Consider the following 19,638-nt stretch of genomic DNA (forward strand, 5'->3'; position numbering starts at 1 on the left):
TTTATAAAACAGATGCAGAAAAAGATGCTTACAACGTTGATTTTTTTTCGTTCACTTGATCTGCAACCTCAAATGAAAAAAGACTATTTCATAATCGGAAATCTCGATTCTAATATTCAATCTATGAATGACAGAACTGAAACTTCAAAGTATACTAAAAAACAAAGGGGAATAAAATGTAAAGAACAGCTGTTTTACAACCGGACTACTGACCCGATGAGAAACAGTTAGCTATACATTAACCCGAAACGAAAAACAATTAGTTCTTCGTGCTCGAAGTTATTACAAAGATGGGTGCTGCAAATATTTCAGTACAATTATCGGAACGAACGGGTCCTTATTATAGTTTCTGAGGATAAAAAAGGAAAGAAACTAGCAAACCGAAGAAAAGTCACAGTTAAACATTTGTCGTACATAAACTTCCAGTGCATCGGTTAATATTGAATTTTAGCCAACTCAAGGCTTTAGATAAGTATCCGTTTTCTGGTCTCCCAGGATTACGACAGGTGCGTTTGAAAAAAATTCGAATGTGTCAAGTACTTGCAGAAGTATTCGGTGAAACAAATTGCAAATATTCTAATTTTTAAAAATTCAGGAAAAGAGGAGAGGAGAAGGTTAATTATCTTTTCCCCAGTTGCATTATTGCTATTTCAATAAGAATTTTTTTTACATCATTCAGATGCGTAATTAACACATTGACAATAATTATTGGGGTTTGGTTAGGTACCAGCCATCTGATATATAATTAAATGGAATAATTAACTCCTCTATTATGGAGAAAACTCCTCTATTATGAATAATAAGAATGTGAAAATAAAAAAGTAATTACTTATAAATACTTGACGTAGGATTTTAATTGCAAGAAAAGTGCTTTATTCATTAGAAAGATCTACATTTATTTACTTATCGTATATGTCTTCATTAAATTCTTTGTTGCAGAGCAACGACCGATTTAACAAAAACATGTGAATGAAATAAAACAAAGGAGATAAATTTTCTTACGCGTATTTACATTCCTAAGAATTTTAGAATGAAATTACCAATTTGTTTAATCGCGCGTAGAAAGAAGTTAGAAGCAACTTTGGAAACATCCGAAGATACTTTGCCCCAACGAAGATCAGTATTCGAGTCACGTTCTTAGGACATAAAATGAAACCAATTTGAATAATAAATAAGTGTAAATGTTTTTAAACGATCTAACTTTATTTGTCGTCATCGATTTAATAGCTCAACGTCATGTTTTCTCACATGGAGTGTCTCAAAGGTACACGTAAATCGTTACGGTTCACGAAATTCTGTACGAAACGTTCGCCTTGAACGTCTTTAACGCGAGATTTTCTTTATTCGGGTGGTTCTTTGAAACGTCGTTTGTCTGTCCAGGATCGAAGAAATCTTTGGACGAACAAGAACCGTGATTTATTTGACCGAAAAGAATGCCCCGAGTGTAACAAATTGTTACGTCGAGGTGTTTTGTAATCTTCCATGAAAAATTTACCCTTTCCTTTCTTTTTCAATCCGAATGAAAAAGTATAATAATGTGCAATAAACTCGAGAAATATAAATCTTTATAATTATAGCCTAATAAAAAAGATGTTAAAGTTGCTAGAAATTTACTATAATTGCATTGCAAATGTTTGATAAATTATCTATTTTTCATAAGTTACAGTATTTTAATTATTTGACATTAAGAACGTTTATATTAACCACGGAGTTGAAAAAATCTGAATTTGATTTTATGAAAAATTAGGGTAGTTATTCGAAGTAGGTCAGGTCATAATCTTATATAAATTTTATCTGCTATAACAATAATTTTTCGTCTGTTTTCACTGTAATAAATCATCCTTGCCATTTCTCTGATATTTTATTACTTCTGTTCTAAATAACTTCAAGTACTTTCAACGAAAATTTCTAATCAAATAAATCAAAGAATTTCTAATCAGATAGGATGAAAAATCTTCAATTGAAATGGAAAGGTAGTGAACTAATTAGAGCACCTCTGACATGGAATAGGTGTTGAATTCCTGATGGAAATCGATCAACATAGTTCATTTTTACTGCTTTTTTAATTTTTCCTCGTCTGTTGATCAGGAAAGAGGGGGATTTCGTCGACGCGGATTTATGGGGAGGCGCGCAGTTAATAAGTGGGACATACGCTCTTGCATCTCGGTATTTCGTAGTGAACACGCCATCAGGTTGGATCGATCACTAGGGGACATACTATCCGCTTCTTCGAGAGACATCGCACGTTATCTCTAAACTAAAATAAATTTTAAGTGCAATTTCCGGAGGATCTATACTGATTGAATCGAGAAGAGATTCGTTAACTGTAAGTGTTCAGTTTCGTGGATTTTCAGCAAGGAATATTAGTGCTTTGTATTTTTCATTATTTTGTTTATGGTGCTTATGGTGCTTGTTGGAAAATTTATTAATAATTTCACGAAATGCATCGCCATCAAATTATTAATCTTGGCTATCAGCGCAGAGTGGTTTAAAATTCGATAAAAGCGGGAAAAATTCGAATATTTTACTAAAGGATGAAGTAGCATTTCAGAACTCTACATTTTTTGTATAGAAAATAATTATTCACTTGAAACCTGTCATTTGTAACATTTACATGATAAAACTTTGATCTTATCACTTGGTTTTGCCAGATTTCTTCCAACATATTCATTATTTTTTTTCTAGTTTCTGCATTTGTTAAGTAGCAACAAGTGGCTGTTATCAATATTATTTAAAAGTTATGCAATTATTTTCCTAAAACGTCAAATTTTAAATTAACACTTCGCGGGTTATTACATCCCTTCGTGTACCTTTTACTCAGCGTACTCTTCAGCTTTTAAAATAAAGTTTCCCGTGGATTTGTCTGGAAGATTATCTTCCGTTTGCTCGACAAAACCGATACATTTTCTGTAGGATGTGTCGAACGTGTCTTCCTCTCGTCTCGAGCGTGTAACCAGCTATCCGCTCGGCATACTTTCTCGAGTGACAGCCCTGTTTACTAGACTGGAATTGAATCATCTCGAAAATGATACAGAAATAATTTGTATCTTCTAAAGACGGAAAACATTTAATTATTCTTTACGTAAGATACGAAAAATAAATCACGAGTGAATATTGGTGTGACGATGCTTGCAAATTAATACCTTAGCGCTTGAATAACAATCGTACGATGCATGCCTACTTTGAAATTGAAAGTAAATCGAATAAAAAATGATGACTGTAGAATATAAGATATACAATTTGTAAATGTAATCGTTCGAAACATGTATGTCGTGTAATTGCTCCATTTTAAACGTTTTGCAAATTTCGCAATCGTTATAAGTTTTTGAATTTATCAAGGAAATTTTTATTCTTCAGTCAACGATTCAATGAATTGTACTATTTTCTAGCGTAAGTCAACCGTCCCATTACTTTTGCGATAAGCAGCGTTAATTAGCGAGATAAGTAGTTGGGTTCGACCAATAAAATACATAGTTCAATGGTGGTTTAAGTAACCGTTTGACCAATAAGTCTGTTTCGACGCATTATCTTCTCTAGTCGGTCAGTTCTCAACTTTGTTTCTTTTCTATCCTGTGGATCGTGTAGGAACAAATCCAGGTTAAGGAATTAGCGAATTGCTGCAATTACGTTTGCATCTGACAATTGTGCAACGATTGCAACGAAGGACAACGCGAAACGTTTCTGAAGAAGATTTCGGAAGAACGATGACGGGGACGTTCTCGTTTATTTCGCGGTTTGTGCTTTCGACTATCTCGTGAATTTATGCGGTGTCAAATTTACAATCATTTAGAACCATTACGCTTTTTTCTCCAGCACTGTTAGCGAAAATTAATAACATCTTTTTTAGAGGAGATTTTGACACTCCGAAGTCTCAGTAAAAAAGTGTCATTTTTGAGCTATTTTGTTTTCTCTAAAAAAATAATAGAAACCATATGTTTTATCATACACGTGTTCATAATTATTTTATAAATTTTAAACATTCTGCGCGTGATTCAACGAAGATTTAAATAACAAAGAATCATATATATTTTTATTCCATCCTTGCATGTTTTCATTTATAGTAGTAATACTTGTTACACATTTATCAATTATTTCTTGCATGCAATTTAAATAACCCTCGTTGTTATCTATTTGTTTACTTGAAACAGTAGTTGGTAAGCCACAGAACGTCATTGAACATAGCATGTTGACATCATTTATACATAAGTTTTCCATGAAATTGGAATTTTTTCCTGGTTCACGAACTATGTACATTAAACGACCTATTTCCAATAGCTCGTCCTCAAACTCGATCGGTTATTAATATCATGTTACATTATTTTTATTTATCTCATTCATCCATCTGTAAAGAAACAATCAAAGTATCGTTGTATTATTTATACAACGTGTTACAATATGCAATCGCTTCTTGTTGTTATTGTTTTCTTCGAAGAAACATCGAGGGGGAAAAAGAATTCTTGCCTCGTAAGTTCGAACAACGGACGTTGCGATTTTTCTTACACGACTCGCTGACGTTCGTGAAAAATACTCGCATTCCAACGATTCTATACGAACTTGGCAAAAGAAGCTTGAAAATTGATATTCGGACGTTTTGAAATTTAATCAATTAAATTAGAGAACTTTAATCGAAATTAGGCCAAATTTTATGGAAGCGAACAATTTGTTTCTTGAAACGATAGTACCAGTACAATATCTTCTGTTACGGTTTGCAAAACTTCGATATTTCATTGAACAGGACAATGAATCGCACAGCGCGTTGACCTGAGAGTTTCTCAATCGGTCATTCGATGATTACAGCAGGTTCCGTTTAAACAACTGCCCTAAATAACTGTCCATTTACCTATCCGTTCCTTACGGCTGTACATCAGAGGAGATAGCGATGAAAAAATCCACGTGTCTTATGATTTTTCAAAGAGGTCAGCAAAAACCCGAATGAAATGGGACAAGTTTCACGAGTTACTTCGAAAACATAGAAATCTCTCTGTGCAAGTATTTGGTCTATTGAAAGCCATTTTTTTTCTTTATCGATTATCTGTCCCCCCTTTAAAGTGTCATTAATAGAGGAAACGTGCGATGCTGTGGGAACAGGATGACAGGGATATCCTGAGGTGTAGAAAACGAGAAACGTATGTGTGTACGTGTGGACCTTCTTTTTAGTTCGATTGGTAATGACCTGAAACACGCCATTGACCTCCTTACCGAGGAAACCTGTTCTCCAATCTTCTTTCCTTCCTCGTTCCCCCTTCCACTTGATTTTTACCTCTTTCTACGCGATACGACCCCTTTCTCCGCCGATACTCTCGCACGGATACAGCATGTACCATTTAAACGCTGATGGAGAGGAACACTTTTACTGGAACTTGCTTTTAACCTTCTAACAGGGTCATTTCAGAGTTGGTGATGATTCCAAGAATGTCGACCGCTCCTTTCTACATGCCGCTTCTTTTACCTTTTCTTCAGTTGATCGACACTTTAATGGTTACTCTATTCTATTCGTGATCTTCGTATTTAACTCTGGGCCTCTCTCCATGGTCCGCCGTCTGAGGGTGAATTTTTTATCGTTAGATACTTACTAATGGCAAGTGTCATTTATATTTCTTCTTTAGTTATGTATCGAAACAATTTGCATAGAATCTTGAGGAACAATGACGCAAAAACTTTCACGCGTCTAAAAAGCGTCGCGCCGCAAGTAGAACGAGACTCGTTGGTCAGACGTTTTTGCATTTCTGAAAGTGTTTATTACCAGGTCACTGGGTTTCGATCATGAGGATGTATCATCCCGTTTGAGTTTATTGCATACCCTCGTTTCATGTTGAAAAGTGCCATTTCTGAAAATTTATTAGACGAAAATTTCATTTAATTAGCATTAATTTTTGCAAAGTTCCAAGTGGAAAGTTTGGTACTGTACACTTTCTCTTTCATTATAATAAAATATTATTAATATTACTCTAATAAAAATGGTAACTTTTATATTAAAATATTAAATACAGGTCTAATTAACTGCGAAGCGCTTTAAATCTCTTCTAATGTAAATAATGAATGAAAGTGTTGAAAGTTTTTATTAACCTGAAAACTCTTGAAATTATGCAAAAGCATGGAAATGTTCAATTTGAATTAAAATAATTGTTCGTCTAATTAACTATGAGTAATTTACAAGCACTTATGTAAATGTACATTCTTTTCCCTCTAGTGATTTGAAATATTATCTCAGAACATTTTGCATATTTGTACAATATGAATAATTCAATCAATTTTCTTACATATTTCTTTTCATGCTCTAGTGTATCAAATCAAACTGGAATTTTTAACATAAAACAGAGTGCTGTATGTTCCTTTTCTAATTTTGTTTAATTAGGAAATATTTGTTGCAGTTTCTTCAAGATGGCGCCGAACCTATTTGGTACCTCGGCGACATTATATTTGGAAGCATCCCAGCAGGATGTCCATCAAGATAAATCAACGACAGAAAAGTCGAACAATCAGAAGGTGGTTGTACAAAAGTCGTCTACGGCTAAACCGAAATATAAATGGAACATCGTCTGGAGGAACGTGATCGCTTTTATTTACCTTCATATAGGAGCTCTTTATGGATTTTATCTCTTCTTCAATGGAACAAAGTTCTACACGTCCCTTTGGAGTAAGTCAGTCTTGAATAAAATCAACTTTTAACCCTTTGCGAATGGAGCATTCTTAAGCTTGCATAGATTATTATTAATTTAAATTAAATTAACCAGGTTGTAGATAATAAGATTGTTGTTTATATCCTGTGTGTCATGTGCCTATGTTGGCCAGTTTCGAAAGTGATGATCTTCCAAGATCTCTACACGCCTTTTGATGCGATTACGGTTGTGAATCACAAGCCTCGTAACTGGGTCAAACGTATGAAAAGAAAAAGATTAGAAATGGTGAAACACCGTATTCACTGTCATCGCGATTTTGATGGAACAATATCTCTGACGATAAAATGTTACAATAATATAAAAGTATCATCCCATTTTCTTGTCGTTAGAAAGTCGCGCTTAAGTGATTGCAAATCATTTTAACTAACAACTCTTGGCCATCGACTTACGACTTACGAAATTTCTAATGCTACCAGCACTTAATTAGAAATATTTTGCAGACTATCTTCTATAAGATTAATTTGTAATAAAATACTACATATGAAAATAATTGAAATTTTCAGCATTTTCAGTGGCATTCGCAGCAGCACTTGGTATCACAGCCGGTGCCCATAGATTATGGGCTCATCGAACCTACAAAGCAAAATGGCCCATGAGATTCGTACTGATGATCTGTCAAACAATCGCTTTCCAAGTGAGTTATCATTTCTAAAAAATCTACACGAATTTTCCTGGATCCTAAACAAAGAATCTGAAAGTTGTCGTAGGTATCTTATAAATTTGAATCAACCGTTTCGTTCTAATAATTTAGTAGGAGATACCGAAGACTAAGGAGTCAAGGCTTTTTCTAGAAAGTAGAACGTTTCAAATTCCATGTTTATTTTGCAGAATCACATTTACGAGTGGGTGAGAGATCACCGAGTGCATCACAAGTTCACCGATACTGATGCCGATCCACATAACGCTCAAAGAGGATTCTTCTTCTCCCATATAGGCTGGCTTTTGGTACGAAAACATCCGGATGTGATCAAGAAGGGTGCTACGATCGATATGAGCGACCTCGAAGCGGATCCCTTGGTTGTTTGGCAAAGAAGGTAAAATTTGGAATATTATCAACTAATTTTAATAAAATTCCAACTACTTTTGATTTATATTGTAATTTTTTCATTCAGAATACTATTATATAATTTACTTAAGAATTCTCCATATTGTATAATAAGCCATTTGGTGGAATTAAAATTGGCTCATCAATGTCAATGACCCGAATGGAACCTGTTTACTGTATACCTTTCTCTTTTCTTTTCTTCAGGTTGTATCTTTTCCTGATGCCCCTCTGCTGTTTCATAATCCCCATGTGGGTGCCGTGTTATTTCTGGGGAGAGAAACCATTTAATTCATGGTACAGCACCGTCTTTAGATACACTTTGTCCTTGAACTTGACGTGGTTGGTGAACTCGGCTGCTCATATATGGGGCATGAAACCTTACGACAAGTAAATAAACCTTTTCCCTCTTATATTTTATCTTTTTTTGTAGATTTTTATGGATATATTGGAAAATGTTTGCAGAACGATTGGACCAACGGAGAACATCAGTGTGGCTATATGCGCGTTCGGCGAAGGATGGCACAATTACCATCACGTGTTCCCATGGGATTACAAAGCGGCTGAATTGGGAAATTATAGGACCAACATCACCACCGGATTTATCGATGCCTGTTCGCGTATCGGATGGGCATACGACATGAAAACTGTTCCAGTTGAAATTGTGAAGAAACGAGCAGCCAGGACTGGCGATGGAACGAGGTAATTATATAATTTCAATTTTAGTGTATTAATTGAAAAAAGAATGGAAATTTTTGAATTTGCGAAGTTGTAATTTGCAATCTTCGAATTTGCAAAGTTATAATTTGAAATTTTGAAATTTGCAAAGTTGTCATTTAATTGAAAACCCGTACCATCGAATTATAACTGTTTTTAACGAAAAGATTCATTTTTTTAAATAAACAAATTTCTGCTCTCAGATACGAGAAAACGGAAACCCATCATCATAACCACGAGAACATGAAATGGGGATGGGGAGACGCGGACATGCAACCTGAAGAGATCCAGGAAGTCCAGATTATCAACAAAAGCGATTAATCAATCAGTCGTTTACCAACGTTATATACACATATGAACCGTTTATTTTAAGAGTGGCGTAATTCTGTTTCCAAAGAAAATTACAAATTGTTTATAAATCAAAAGATCACAATATATATCAATTTTTTGTTATCTTAATTTTTTAAAAAACACTAGACTCGCGCCATCTTCAAAATAAACGGTCCATAAAATATAATCATTTTCGGTTGGATTTGAACGATTGATCGCTTATTAATCACCGATCGATCGTTCACTACGTCAATTAATATTTATTGGACGTGTTGTCAAAACTGTTTATTGTTATCGAAGAGTCGACTGTTCGAGAAATAAAACCAAAAGAAGAAACAGAAAGATAAGCAATAACGTTAAATGGTTTTTTTAAAATATCTACATATATTGTTTCTTTGGTAAGATCAAGATTGAACGAAGTGTAATGGTGAATATAATAATAGAGAAAAATGATGGAAGTATTACAGTCGACTCTTCTATTGTGGAATCAAATGAATTCGTGGCCTTTCGATTCAATCGTATCGTCGAGTCCGAAGAATCGATACCTGTACGATACCTGGACAGTTGATCGGTTAAATCACCTGGTCCTGATGTATCTCCAACGGTGTAGAATTATCGTAACCAAAGCACGTGTACTGTATATCGATCAGTAGATCGAGTAGTTCTTGCATACACGGGAAAGGCACCTACGCGCGTTGCCATTGAATTTTCAGAATTATCGAAACTTGGACCGAAAAAAAATGATTTTTTTTTTCAATTTTATGTCAGCCTCCAACTTGAACGGTTCTTTTGAAAATTCAGTAGATACTCCATTTTGTTGATTAAAATTTTTGTCGAGAAAAAATTTTAAACTTCTTTTTGATCCAAGTTTCGAAAATCATTGGAAAGATTCTATATAAAGCCGGAAGACTCGAGCTCGATCTTCGCTTATTCGTCTTCCGCTAAAATGTTTTTCGCGAAATCGAGCCCGAGTCGAGAAACTGCGATCGTTTGCCGCTTTTAGCGTCAATTAAATGAAACGTACAATTAAATCGTGGCTTGGAGAAACGCAACCGCCACAGTAAGTGCGACAATCTAACATCGACTATTTGCCTTAACAACTAACTCGCTCTTTCCATTGTCCTGTCGCACAAATCCATGTTTGTACGATGTAGAATCCTTTAGAAGAAGAAAGGAAACAGGAAGTATACGAAATGATCCAGATCCTGGAAAGTGATCGCGATATCATCCAGCGAAAGATAGGAATAATAAAAATCTTTTTATTATTTCAAAATACACATTTCAAAAATAATTAACTTTTCTTCTGGGTCATTTCGTGTCGCTTCGATGCGAACCTTCGAACGCTACGAGACAAATTTTTTAATTATTTTCAATCGTTAAGTCGATTGATGGTGAACGCGTGCCTTTCCTTTTCCTTTATTGGGTAATTATTATTTATTTTGTTGCCGAGATAAAACACTCCGCGGATTAATTTATGTATACAAAGGGTAAGGGGAGAGCTGAAATTGTTTCTTCCAGGAAGTACTTCCTTTGACTTTATATTAATTAAAAATATAATTTGCTGAGAGTATTCGAAGCGTAAATATGAATTCCTATGACAATGGAACTGATCCTTTTTCTTTTTTATCTATCGTATAGTCTCGGCACATCGATACGCATTATTTATTTTAACAGACATTCCTTTGAAAAAAGACGCATTTAATTAAAAACTACAGACTTGTAGATATAAATACATAGATTTTATTGAAAATCATTCTTTGCCCTGTTACCTACCACGGAATATTGTTAATAATAATTTTTGATATTTGTAAAATGTACAGTGTATCGATTTAGTTTATTTATTATAATTTTGTGGTAATTAGTGGAAAAAATTTTCTTTTTTTTTTTTGATAATTTAATACACTTCGTATAAGAAAAGAAGAATACTGAAAGCGTAGAACATAAGGGATATAAAAATACCGTTGTTTTCATTTTCAACTATGGACAATATCAACGATTTTCAGTGTATTTATAAATAAATTATTGTTATTCGTAGAAACATGTGTCAAGGATAGATTGAACTAGTTATGCAGTCCCGAATTGCATCTAGAGAAAGGTGGATCCCTGTGTAAAGATACATTTCTCAATTATTTTCATTGCATAATAAGTTTTTACGATCCTTGGGGACCCACTTCTGCACCTAGATGTGTTCTATTTGCTCAAAACGAATATCAACATTCAGAAGCTTTTTTTCTATGGTGTTTGAAGCGGTGTTGTATGTGTTTAAACACGACAGAACGTTTCAATTTGCATTTCTATCACTTTCTCTGGATACTTGTAACAGTAAAATGAGCAATAAAACGAGTGGACTGAGAGACTTATTCATCGAAGAATGAAAAGTTTGCTGGTAAATAAATTATATAAAGAAACTTAGTGTTTTTTTTTTTAAATTTACATTGTCATATCTCGGTAATAATGAAGTGCCGATAAAACGTTCATTGAGAGATAAAATTGTTTTTGAGAACATAATGATTTATTAAAAATCTTACTTTTAATCAAAATAAATCTCGATCTTTAAATTTTCCGTTTATAATTAATTTTATTTAATTTTGAAAAAAATCGACACTGATCAAATTTTACACTAAAAATATGTAATAAATTTTTCAATTTCTTATAAAACAAATAAAAGGAGAAAATTGTTTTGTTTTGTTTGTTTTCAATCATGCGCTAAGGTTATCGTTTATAATGAACAAGGTTATTCATTTTCTTGATTTCACAGAGACCGGGTTAATGAATGCAGAACGTCGCGTTATTAATTTCAACCAATTAACCAGAGAATATGCATGTAGTTAGTCTTCCCGTTACTTTCAATTAAGAGCAAGAGAAGTGGTCGTTTTACCACCGGTCAGTTTCTTTCAGTCTTTGTTCGATAACCGATCGAAGAACAACAGGAAAGTGATGATTGATCTGCTGTCCTCGAGGTTCGATTGAAAGTGAAAGAACGTTTGAAATCGTTGGAGATCACAGGTAAAGTGAACCATTAATTAATCATTAATCGTTATTAGATTATTGAAGAAATGGTAATAGTCAATATGTTAACCCTGGTACGATGGAACTGGGTCAATCTGGGACCAAAGTCTATGAAAGTAATATAGCGTTTCAATTGAAAATTAGCAATTGAAATTTTTAAGAAAAAGTACTTTCCTTTATATTTTTACTAAATTTAATTTTTTCACCTTTTTTGAATTATTTTATAGCATTAAATTTGAAATAGATCATGTGTTAAATGGCAACATATTATGAATAAGATGATAATACAAATTAGCAATAAAAATTGGCAAATAGCATCAATATTTTTTTACTATCTTTGAATCCTCAAAATAAAAGGTCGAAGGAAAAGCAATGACACAGATTGACAAGACGTACGGTGACAAGAATTTTAACCACTATCCTTGAATCATGAAACTCTAATTCGAAGGACAAAATAAATAAGACACAGAGAGAATATTAAAATTGTCTAATGCAATTTGTTTGTCCGAATGAAAATTATTCAATTGAAAATTGAAAATTACTTTCTTAAATTTCCAATTTGTAATCGTTCAGTTTGGTTTCGATTTTAAATCTTTATTTTTAGCCTAAAAATCAAAACGTATCTCTTAGATAAATGATAAAAAGATTCCTCGATCGATCATCAAGATTAGCCAGATTAATCAACGGTATAAAATAGGAACGAGTAGATGGTGATCCATCAAATGGTTCGTTATTCACGAGTAAGTTAAATTAAGTTAACCACCTCTTGTCGACGATTATTCAATTTTACGGGTCACTTTGGGCCACGAGGTATCCTCCGAGAAAAGACTAATTCAATAATCATAGTGAACTCATTCAGTGTTGACAGTTATGGTTGCGTAAACGGAGTCTCGCGTATAAGTTTTCCGGGACGCACGTTCCGTTTTTCCAACTTTAAATAATGTGAAATGTCGTTTGCTTGACAAATTTGTCCTTCCTCTTTCAATATTTGCTGGATATGTTACTTTTCGAGGATTATGTAATCGTTATATAAACATTAGTATCCAATGAGAAATTTAAGAAGAAAAAAGAAATATTTTTATAATTTATTAGTGTTGTAAAGTGGAAATTTTGAGAGTGGAAAGTTCATATTTTGAAAATTAAAATATTAGGAATACTTGGAATAACGAATAGAATGTATTAAAATTTCAATTTCCTTTTCATTCCCTCAATTTCTCTCTAATCGATTCAAATTTCCCGCCTCTCGACTGATCTTCATTTCCCTCCGAAAGAATCAAATTCAAAAAGCGCCCAACGCGAAAACAATTTTTCCCTGCTATTTTCTCAAAATTATGGGAATGAATTAATCCAAAAAGGCACGTGATCTTTCAGGTGGAATTTCTTTTATTCGTAAGTAACGCAGGCGCGCTGGATGGCGACGAAAGCGACGAAACGCAGTTCGAGCGGCGCTGAGCATCGCGGTGTCGCTTACTCAGCACCAAGAAGAAGAGTAACGCATCGTGAAAGCGGTCTCGTTTGCTTCACCTGCAGCCTCTGCTGTGTTCTAAGCCTAATTTGCACATGTCTAGCTACGTTATTGGTGCTCGTGGATCAAAAAGTAGAAGCAGCTAGTTATCAATACCGTGAGTGAATCTTCATCGTGTTACTCCAATTAACATAGTGACACCGGTTTACTTATGGCGGGAAATTTAAAACGGTCTCCAATAACATCTTACATATACAGGGTGTCCCGTAACTCCTGTAACTCCCGTAACTCCCGAAACTGAAAGATTGCTGGGGTGATTCTGAACAATATTTTCCTTTACCAAAATGTCGTTTGAAGCTTCGTTTCTGAGTTATTAACGAAAAACATTGGCCAATCAGAGCGCGCCTTTAGCGCGGGCCGAACCATGAGAGCGTTGGCTCTCAGCCGCCCTCGGTCGTGGTCGTGAACAAACGCATTAGCACAAACGCATTTATTATTTATGAATAACGAATAATTCCACATTGTTCTTAATTTAGACGATGTAACATTTTTTCCACGCTTCCCTTGATACCCGCGCTGTGTAAATGCGTTTGTTCACGACCACGACCGAGCGCGGCTGAAAGCCAACGCTCTCGTGGTTCGGCCCTGAGCTAAAGGCGCGCTCTGATTGGCCAGTGTTTTTCATTAATAACTCAAAAACGAAGCATCAAACAACATTTTGGTAAAGGAAAATGTTGTTCATAATCACCCCAGCAATCCCCCATTTCCGGGAGTTACAAGAGTTACGGGACACCCTGTATACGTATTCTGTTAGACAAAATATGAAATATCCTGCTGTAACATATAAAATTCCTAATTCCTAACTTATTAACAAAATAAAAATAAAAATTTAACTAATTTTAAATATAAAATTAGTGTTGGGTTGAAAGAAAATAGAATTGATTGAAAATTAGTACATAATTAAAATCTCATCAACAGGGTACAGAAATGGCGTTAATCTCAAAGTGTTACTTTCTGCCCCGTGGTAAAATACTTCCGACCGTTTATTTTTGCCGCAAGCTCGTTACCAAGGAATTTTCCACCGGTATTGTCAGCTTATCTCACTCGTTCAAACACTTTTATCTTAATCTCACGACGAGAATGCAAAACACTGTTTGATCGACCCCGGACAATATCTCGACGCGGTATTATTTTACCAACAAACTTTTTTTTCCAGCTTTGGCCACTATGAACAAGGATTCCATGTCCGAATTATCCTTCCGTTTACCGAAGGAAGTGAAACCCCTGCACTATGATATTTATCTGCACCCGGACTTGAACAAGGGCACGTATCAGGGCAAAGTCACGATCCTGATCGACGTACTGGATAGAAGAAGCTTTATAGCGCTTCATCAGAAAGAATTGAATATCACATCCATCGTGCTGAAGACGTATGATCGGGAAGAGAATTATGAACTCGAAGTTGCGGATATCGTGCAAGTTCCGAAACACGAAATGTTCGTGGTCGCGACTAAGGTTGAACTACACTCCGGATTGTACAATTTGAGCATCGAGTTCAATGGCGCTTTGCAGCCGGATAAAATAGTCGGATTTTATTCCAGTAAATACAAGGACTCGCAAAATAGAACCAGGCGGGTGGATTTATTTTTGGAAAAATCATAGATAATCTACTTTTGATTATTTTTTAAAGAAATCTAAGATAATTTTTACTATTTTTTTGTAGATATATTGCAACATCGAAATTTGAACCGACTTATGCCAGAAGAGCATTTCCATGCTTCGATGAACCAGCATTCAAAGCAGAATTCACTGTTAAACTGGTCCATCCAACTGGCGAATATAATGCCCTATCAAACATGAACGCTGAAGTAAGAACCCCTTCAATAACGCCCCATCACCGTTTAATTAAATATATTAGTAATATCCTATTTCAATTTGCCAGTGTACACAGATGAACGAGCCATCACGGGGATTAACGACGGTGACGTTTGCGAAAAGCGTGCCAATGTCCACGTATTTAACTTGTTTCATAGTTAGCGATTTCGTTGCGGTCACCAAAATGGCGAACGGTCTGAACGACCGTCAATTTCCGGTTAGCGTATACACGACTAGAGACCAGCAACACAAAGGCACCTTCGCCCTTGACGTGGGGGTGAAGATTATTGAATATTATATCAAATTGTTTGGAATCGATTATCCTTTGCCTAAACTCGGTGGGTATCTTTGAGAACTGGAGGATGGTGGATACTATTTTTATACGAGTTCGATTTTTCAGATATGGCTGCCATTCCTGACTTCGTATCCGGTGCGATGGAAAATTGGGGTCTTGTTACGTACAGAGAAGCGAGATTATTGAGCGACGAAAAGTCGACTTCCACTTCGAAAACTTATGATATTCTTACTGTAATTAGTCATGAGTTTGCTCATATGTGGTTTGGCAATTTGGGTAGGTCCCTTTATAAAAAAAGTCACGATGAAATTTTGGGGTGATCTGATTTTCTTCTTCATTACTTTTTAGTGACTATGTCTTGGTGGAACGACCTCTGGCTGAACGAGGGCTTTGCTTCCTTCATGCAGTACAAAAGTGCTGATGGCGTGTTCCCTGGTTGGAGTCTGGTAAATAAATTCAATTATTCATTTTTTGTTATGTTTTAGCCATCTACGTTAGTCAAGTTTTCTTCTCCAGGTTTTTATCAACCCATTGATATCCAAGGACCATGAATTTTAATTCGTAATTTCACATAATAATTTTTTATTTCAGATGGAACTGTTCCTCACCGAACAAATGCACTCTGTGTTCGTAACAGACGCCAAATTGAGCTCTCACCCAATCGTCCAAACAGTCAGCAACCCTGACGAGATAACAGCGATCTTCGATGAAATTTCCTACAAAAAGGTACTTTCATATAAAATTATCATGATCCTTGATTGATCTATATTTGATGACTTGAAAATTTCAAGGGTTCCTCGGTCATTCGAATGATGGAAAATTTCATAGGGCCCGATGTCTTCTACGGTGCCATTGCTACCTACTTAAACAAATTCGTGTACCACAATGCTGAGACAGCGGATCTCTTCAAGATATTGGAAGAAGCTTCACCGGATAAATTGAACGTGACGACGATCATGGACACGTGGACTAGACAGAAAGGATTTCCGGTTGTGAATGTGAAGAAAACGGGAAATAATTACATGTTGACGCAGAAACGGTTCCTTGCTGATTCCGATGCTGAATTTGACGCTTCCGAGTCCGAATATGGGTGAGTCAATGGTATTAAAAATTCCTTACAGGATGAGTATTCACAAAAATATTAATTAAATATGTTAATTAGGTACAAGTGGACCATTCCTATCACTTATATCTCAAACAAAACGTCGAAGCCTGCGCTTTTGTGGTTCAACAAGGATGCCAGTTACTGTAATTAATCTTCGCTATAATTTTTACAATAGTGAAAAATCAAATGAAATTTATCTATTTTTTTGCACAGTATTGATTGAGTTCAAGGAGCCTCAAGAATGGATCAAGTTCAACGCGGATCAAGTTGGATATTACCGGGTCAATTACGAAACAAGCGAATGGAACGTTCTGAACAAACTTCTTCTATGTTCTCACACAGTAAATTATCTGCTTTTTCTAATATTATATAAAGAAATTTTTCTTTTTAATTTTTTAGAACTACGTGATTTGTATTATAGAGATTGTCAGTGTCGGATAGAGCACACCTTCTGGAAGACGCGTTCAGCTTAGCAAGCGCTGGAGAACTTGAATACGAAATAGCAATGAACATGACTGGGTATCTGTCCCAAGAAAATAATGCTATTCCATGGAGTGTTGCATCCTCCAAACTGACAGCCATTGACACTTTGATGTCGGCAACCAATTCATCATCGAAATTCAAGGTAAATTATGGAGGCTTGCAATATAGATTCTTGAATTCGTTTTCATTGAGGATAATTTTATGTTCGAAATGAATATATTTCTTTAGCAATACGTAAGAGATTTGGTGAACCCCATTTACCAGGAGATAGGATGGTCCGTGAAGAGCAACGAGGATCGTATTCATTTGTATGTCAAAAATGATTAATATTTTCCTATTTTATTCTCTGTGTATATATCATTGTAATTATTCAGGAAACTACGAACGACAATACTTGGCTTGGCCTGTTCAGTGGAACACGAGAAGTGTCTGGAAGACGCTGGAAAATTATTCAAGAGCTGGTTGCAGGATCCTAAAGACACACGTCCTCATCCTGACATTCGTAATCTCGTATATTACTATGGTAGAATCCTTACAAATTATTAAATTTGTCGTTAGCAAAATTCAACCTTCACAATTACAAATTTCTTTCTTTTCCTTAGGAATGTATCACGTTGGCGATGAGGCTTCTTGGAACGCCGTTTTCGATAAATTCGTCGCTGAAAAGGACTCCGCAGAGAAGCTAGGATTATTGCGCGGATTGACTGCGATTCGATCGGTTTGGATTTTGAACAAGTATGTCATTCATTCCTGAACGTTTCAATCCATTCACCGACAAAATCTTCCATTATTTAACACTTGAACTATAGAGCGACAACCAAGCACTTTGCAATAATAAATCATCATCATTTAAATTCTTTTGACTTTTTGTCTTTTCATTTTAGATTCATCACGTCAGCCACGGATGAAAATTACGTCCGTTCTCAGGACTTCTTGAACTGTCTAGCAGCCATTTCTGAGAATCCTTTAGGGACACCGCTGGTCTGGGATTGGGTGCGCTCCAACTGGGGATTTTTGGTGGACAGATACACTCTCAATGACAGATACCTAGGTTCGCTAATCCCATCGATCACAAAGACATTCGCCACGGAGACACGTTTGGAGGAAATGAAAGCGTTCTTCGTGAAATACCCTGAAGCTGGTGCTGGAGCCATGAACCGAGCTAAAGCTTTGGAAACGGTGTCGAATAATATTAAATGGCTTGCAAAGAATCGTGAGAAGTTGGATAACTGGCTAAATGCTCGTGAGGAAGGTCATTAAAAGGGTCAAATGATAGTCATTGATTTTAATTGATGTTTTGTTCGATGATCGTTGCTGAAGAACTAGGAGTGTGTTATTATGGAAATTTCATGGGCTATGTGATGTGTGGTTTTTAAATTGAATCAAAGGCGAAGAGAAACGAAGGTTCATATTTTGAGGTGATTTTTCAAGACTATAAATGATATTTTAATGATGGTAATTGGGTCAATTGTGACCCTGAAGACTGTCAGGAATAAACAGAATGCTTATGAAGCTTTACAAAATCATGCATTTAACTTTCTCCACTTGACCCATTTTGTAAGAATTTATATTTCTATGCAGCAAAGTTTGTAATGATTTTTTAACAAATAAACCATCTATGTGATGAATCAATTTTCTATTTGCTCTCTTCTTTGTATTTCTTCTGTTATTGAATTTGATGCACCAGAAGACAATCAAATATGATCAATAATGTCTCCGCAATTGTTCTTTTTCTTTAGATAATTGAATTGACTTTGGTGCATCAGAGGATCGTGCAAAAAAAATCTATATCCAGGTAAACAGATAAATTTGAATCGTTCAATTTATGAGTTGAAGTCACTCGAGTGTAATAGTTCCCTTTTCTGATGTTCATCGATTGCTTCGTCATCACAGGGGATCTGATAATCCACCAATTGATCTGTCATTGACAAAACGAGCCACGTAAATTGATTCGTTGAGCAAACGTAGGCCGAAATTGAGCTACCGTAAATATCGAAGCTCAATTGTGGGATTATCCTTCGGTTACGAGTTTTCACGATGGCTTAAAATGAAAGATTTCACCGCAGATCTAACATCCGTGTCATAAATGACCCTAAACTTCCATCGTGGTATTATTACGAGCATCATAATTTTATTTTGAAGTACAGTAATTCTTTAAACTTTTAGGACGTTCAGTCTTTTTCTTTTTTAAGTAAAATCCATTTGTTTCAAAATACATTTAACTTTTCCACAATTGCAACACGTGTTGGAAATAAAGAAATCACAAAAGAACGTGCGGTCTGCGGGAAAACTGCTGAAGAAAACTTAATTCGACACTTAATCACCCAGCTACATTGCTGAGAAAGAACTTCTCCAATTATCTTTTCCTCTTTTTCCTAGAAAAACGAAAACTTCTGGACGACATCCAACACGGAAATACGGGAAAACGTTTCTTCCGCTTAATTGGTGAATTTAAATAAATCCATGTTCGAAACTTTTAGCTCCTGATGGGATCAATAAAAGAAAAATAATTGACACTTAAAAAACTTGTATTAAAGGTTCTTAGATATATTAGAATTTTATTATTAATTAACAAAATGAACATCGATTTCCAAAACTTTCTTATATCCAATTTCCAGTTACTTGTTCCTTTATCCC

General features: G+C 35.2%; 2 protein-coding genes across 6 annotated transcripts; both read left to right on the forward strand.

Annotated features, from left to right (window-relative positions):
* The first annotated feature begins 2,153 nt into the window (after window positions 1–2,153).
* On the forward strand, window positions 2,154–10,339 carry LOC114878742 (acyl-CoA Delta-9 desaturase-like). 2 transcript variants are annotated; one of them, XM_029192889.2, is made up of 7 exons: window positions 2,154–2,326; window positions 6,372–6,637; window positions 7,184–7,314; window positions 7,509–7,714; window positions 7,930–8,112; window positions 8,188–8,424; window positions 8,643–10,339. In XM_029192889.2, the coding sequence occupies exons 2-7, from the start codon at window positions 6,382–6,384 to the stop codon at window positions 8,758–8,760; spliced, it is 1,131 nt and encodes a 376-aa protein (XP_029048722.2). In that variant the 5' UTR covers window positions 2,154–2,326; window positions 6,372–6,381; the 3' UTR covers window positions 8,761–10,339. The 2 variants fall into 2 exon arrangements, with proteins under 2 accessions (XP_029048722.2, XP_029048713.2); XM_029192880.2 differs by lacking the exon at window positions 2,154–2,326 and adding an exon at window positions 3,585–3,733.
* A 1,247-nt stretch (window positions 10,340–11,586) lies between these two features.
* Window positions 11,587–18,633, forward strand: LOC114878725 (glutamyl aminopeptidase-like). Of its 4 annotated transcripts, none has more exons than XM_029192839.2 (16): window positions 11,587–11,775; window positions 13,150–13,400; window positions 14,460–14,874; window positions 14,967–15,111; window positions 15,186–15,456; window positions 15,519–15,689; window positions 15,762–15,859; window positions 16,005–16,139; window positions 16,205–16,503; window positions 16,576–16,661; window positions 16,732–16,859; window positions 16,940–17,143; window positions 17,230–17,309; window positions 17,376–17,524; window positions 17,604–17,736; window positions 17,886–18,633. In XM_029192839.2, exons 2-16 carry the CDS (start codon window positions 13,190–13,192, stop codon window positions 18,259–18,261), a joined length of 2,901 nt encoding a protein of 966 aa, XP_029048672.2. In that variant the 5' UTR covers window positions 11,587–11,775; window positions 13,150–13,189; the 3' UTR covers window positions 18,262–18,633. The 4 variants fall into 4 exon arrangements, with proteins under 4 accessions (XP_029048672.2, XP_029048681.2, XP_029048690.2 ...); XM_029192848.2 differs by lacking the exon at window positions 11,587–11,775 and adding an exon at window positions 12,438–12,518; XM_029192857.2 differs by lacking the exon at window positions 11,587–11,775 and adding an exon at window positions 12,792–12,954.
* The last annotated feature ends 1,005 nt before the right edge of the window (window positions 18,634–19,638 follow it).

The sequence above is a fragment of the Osmia bicornis genome, chromosome 3 (genome assembly GCF_907164935.1).
Source record: "Osmia bicornis bicornis chromosome 3, iOsmBic2.1, whole genome shotgun sequence".
NCBI lineage: Eukaryota > Metazoa > Arthropoda > Insecta > Hymenoptera > Megachilidae > Osmia > Osmia bicornis.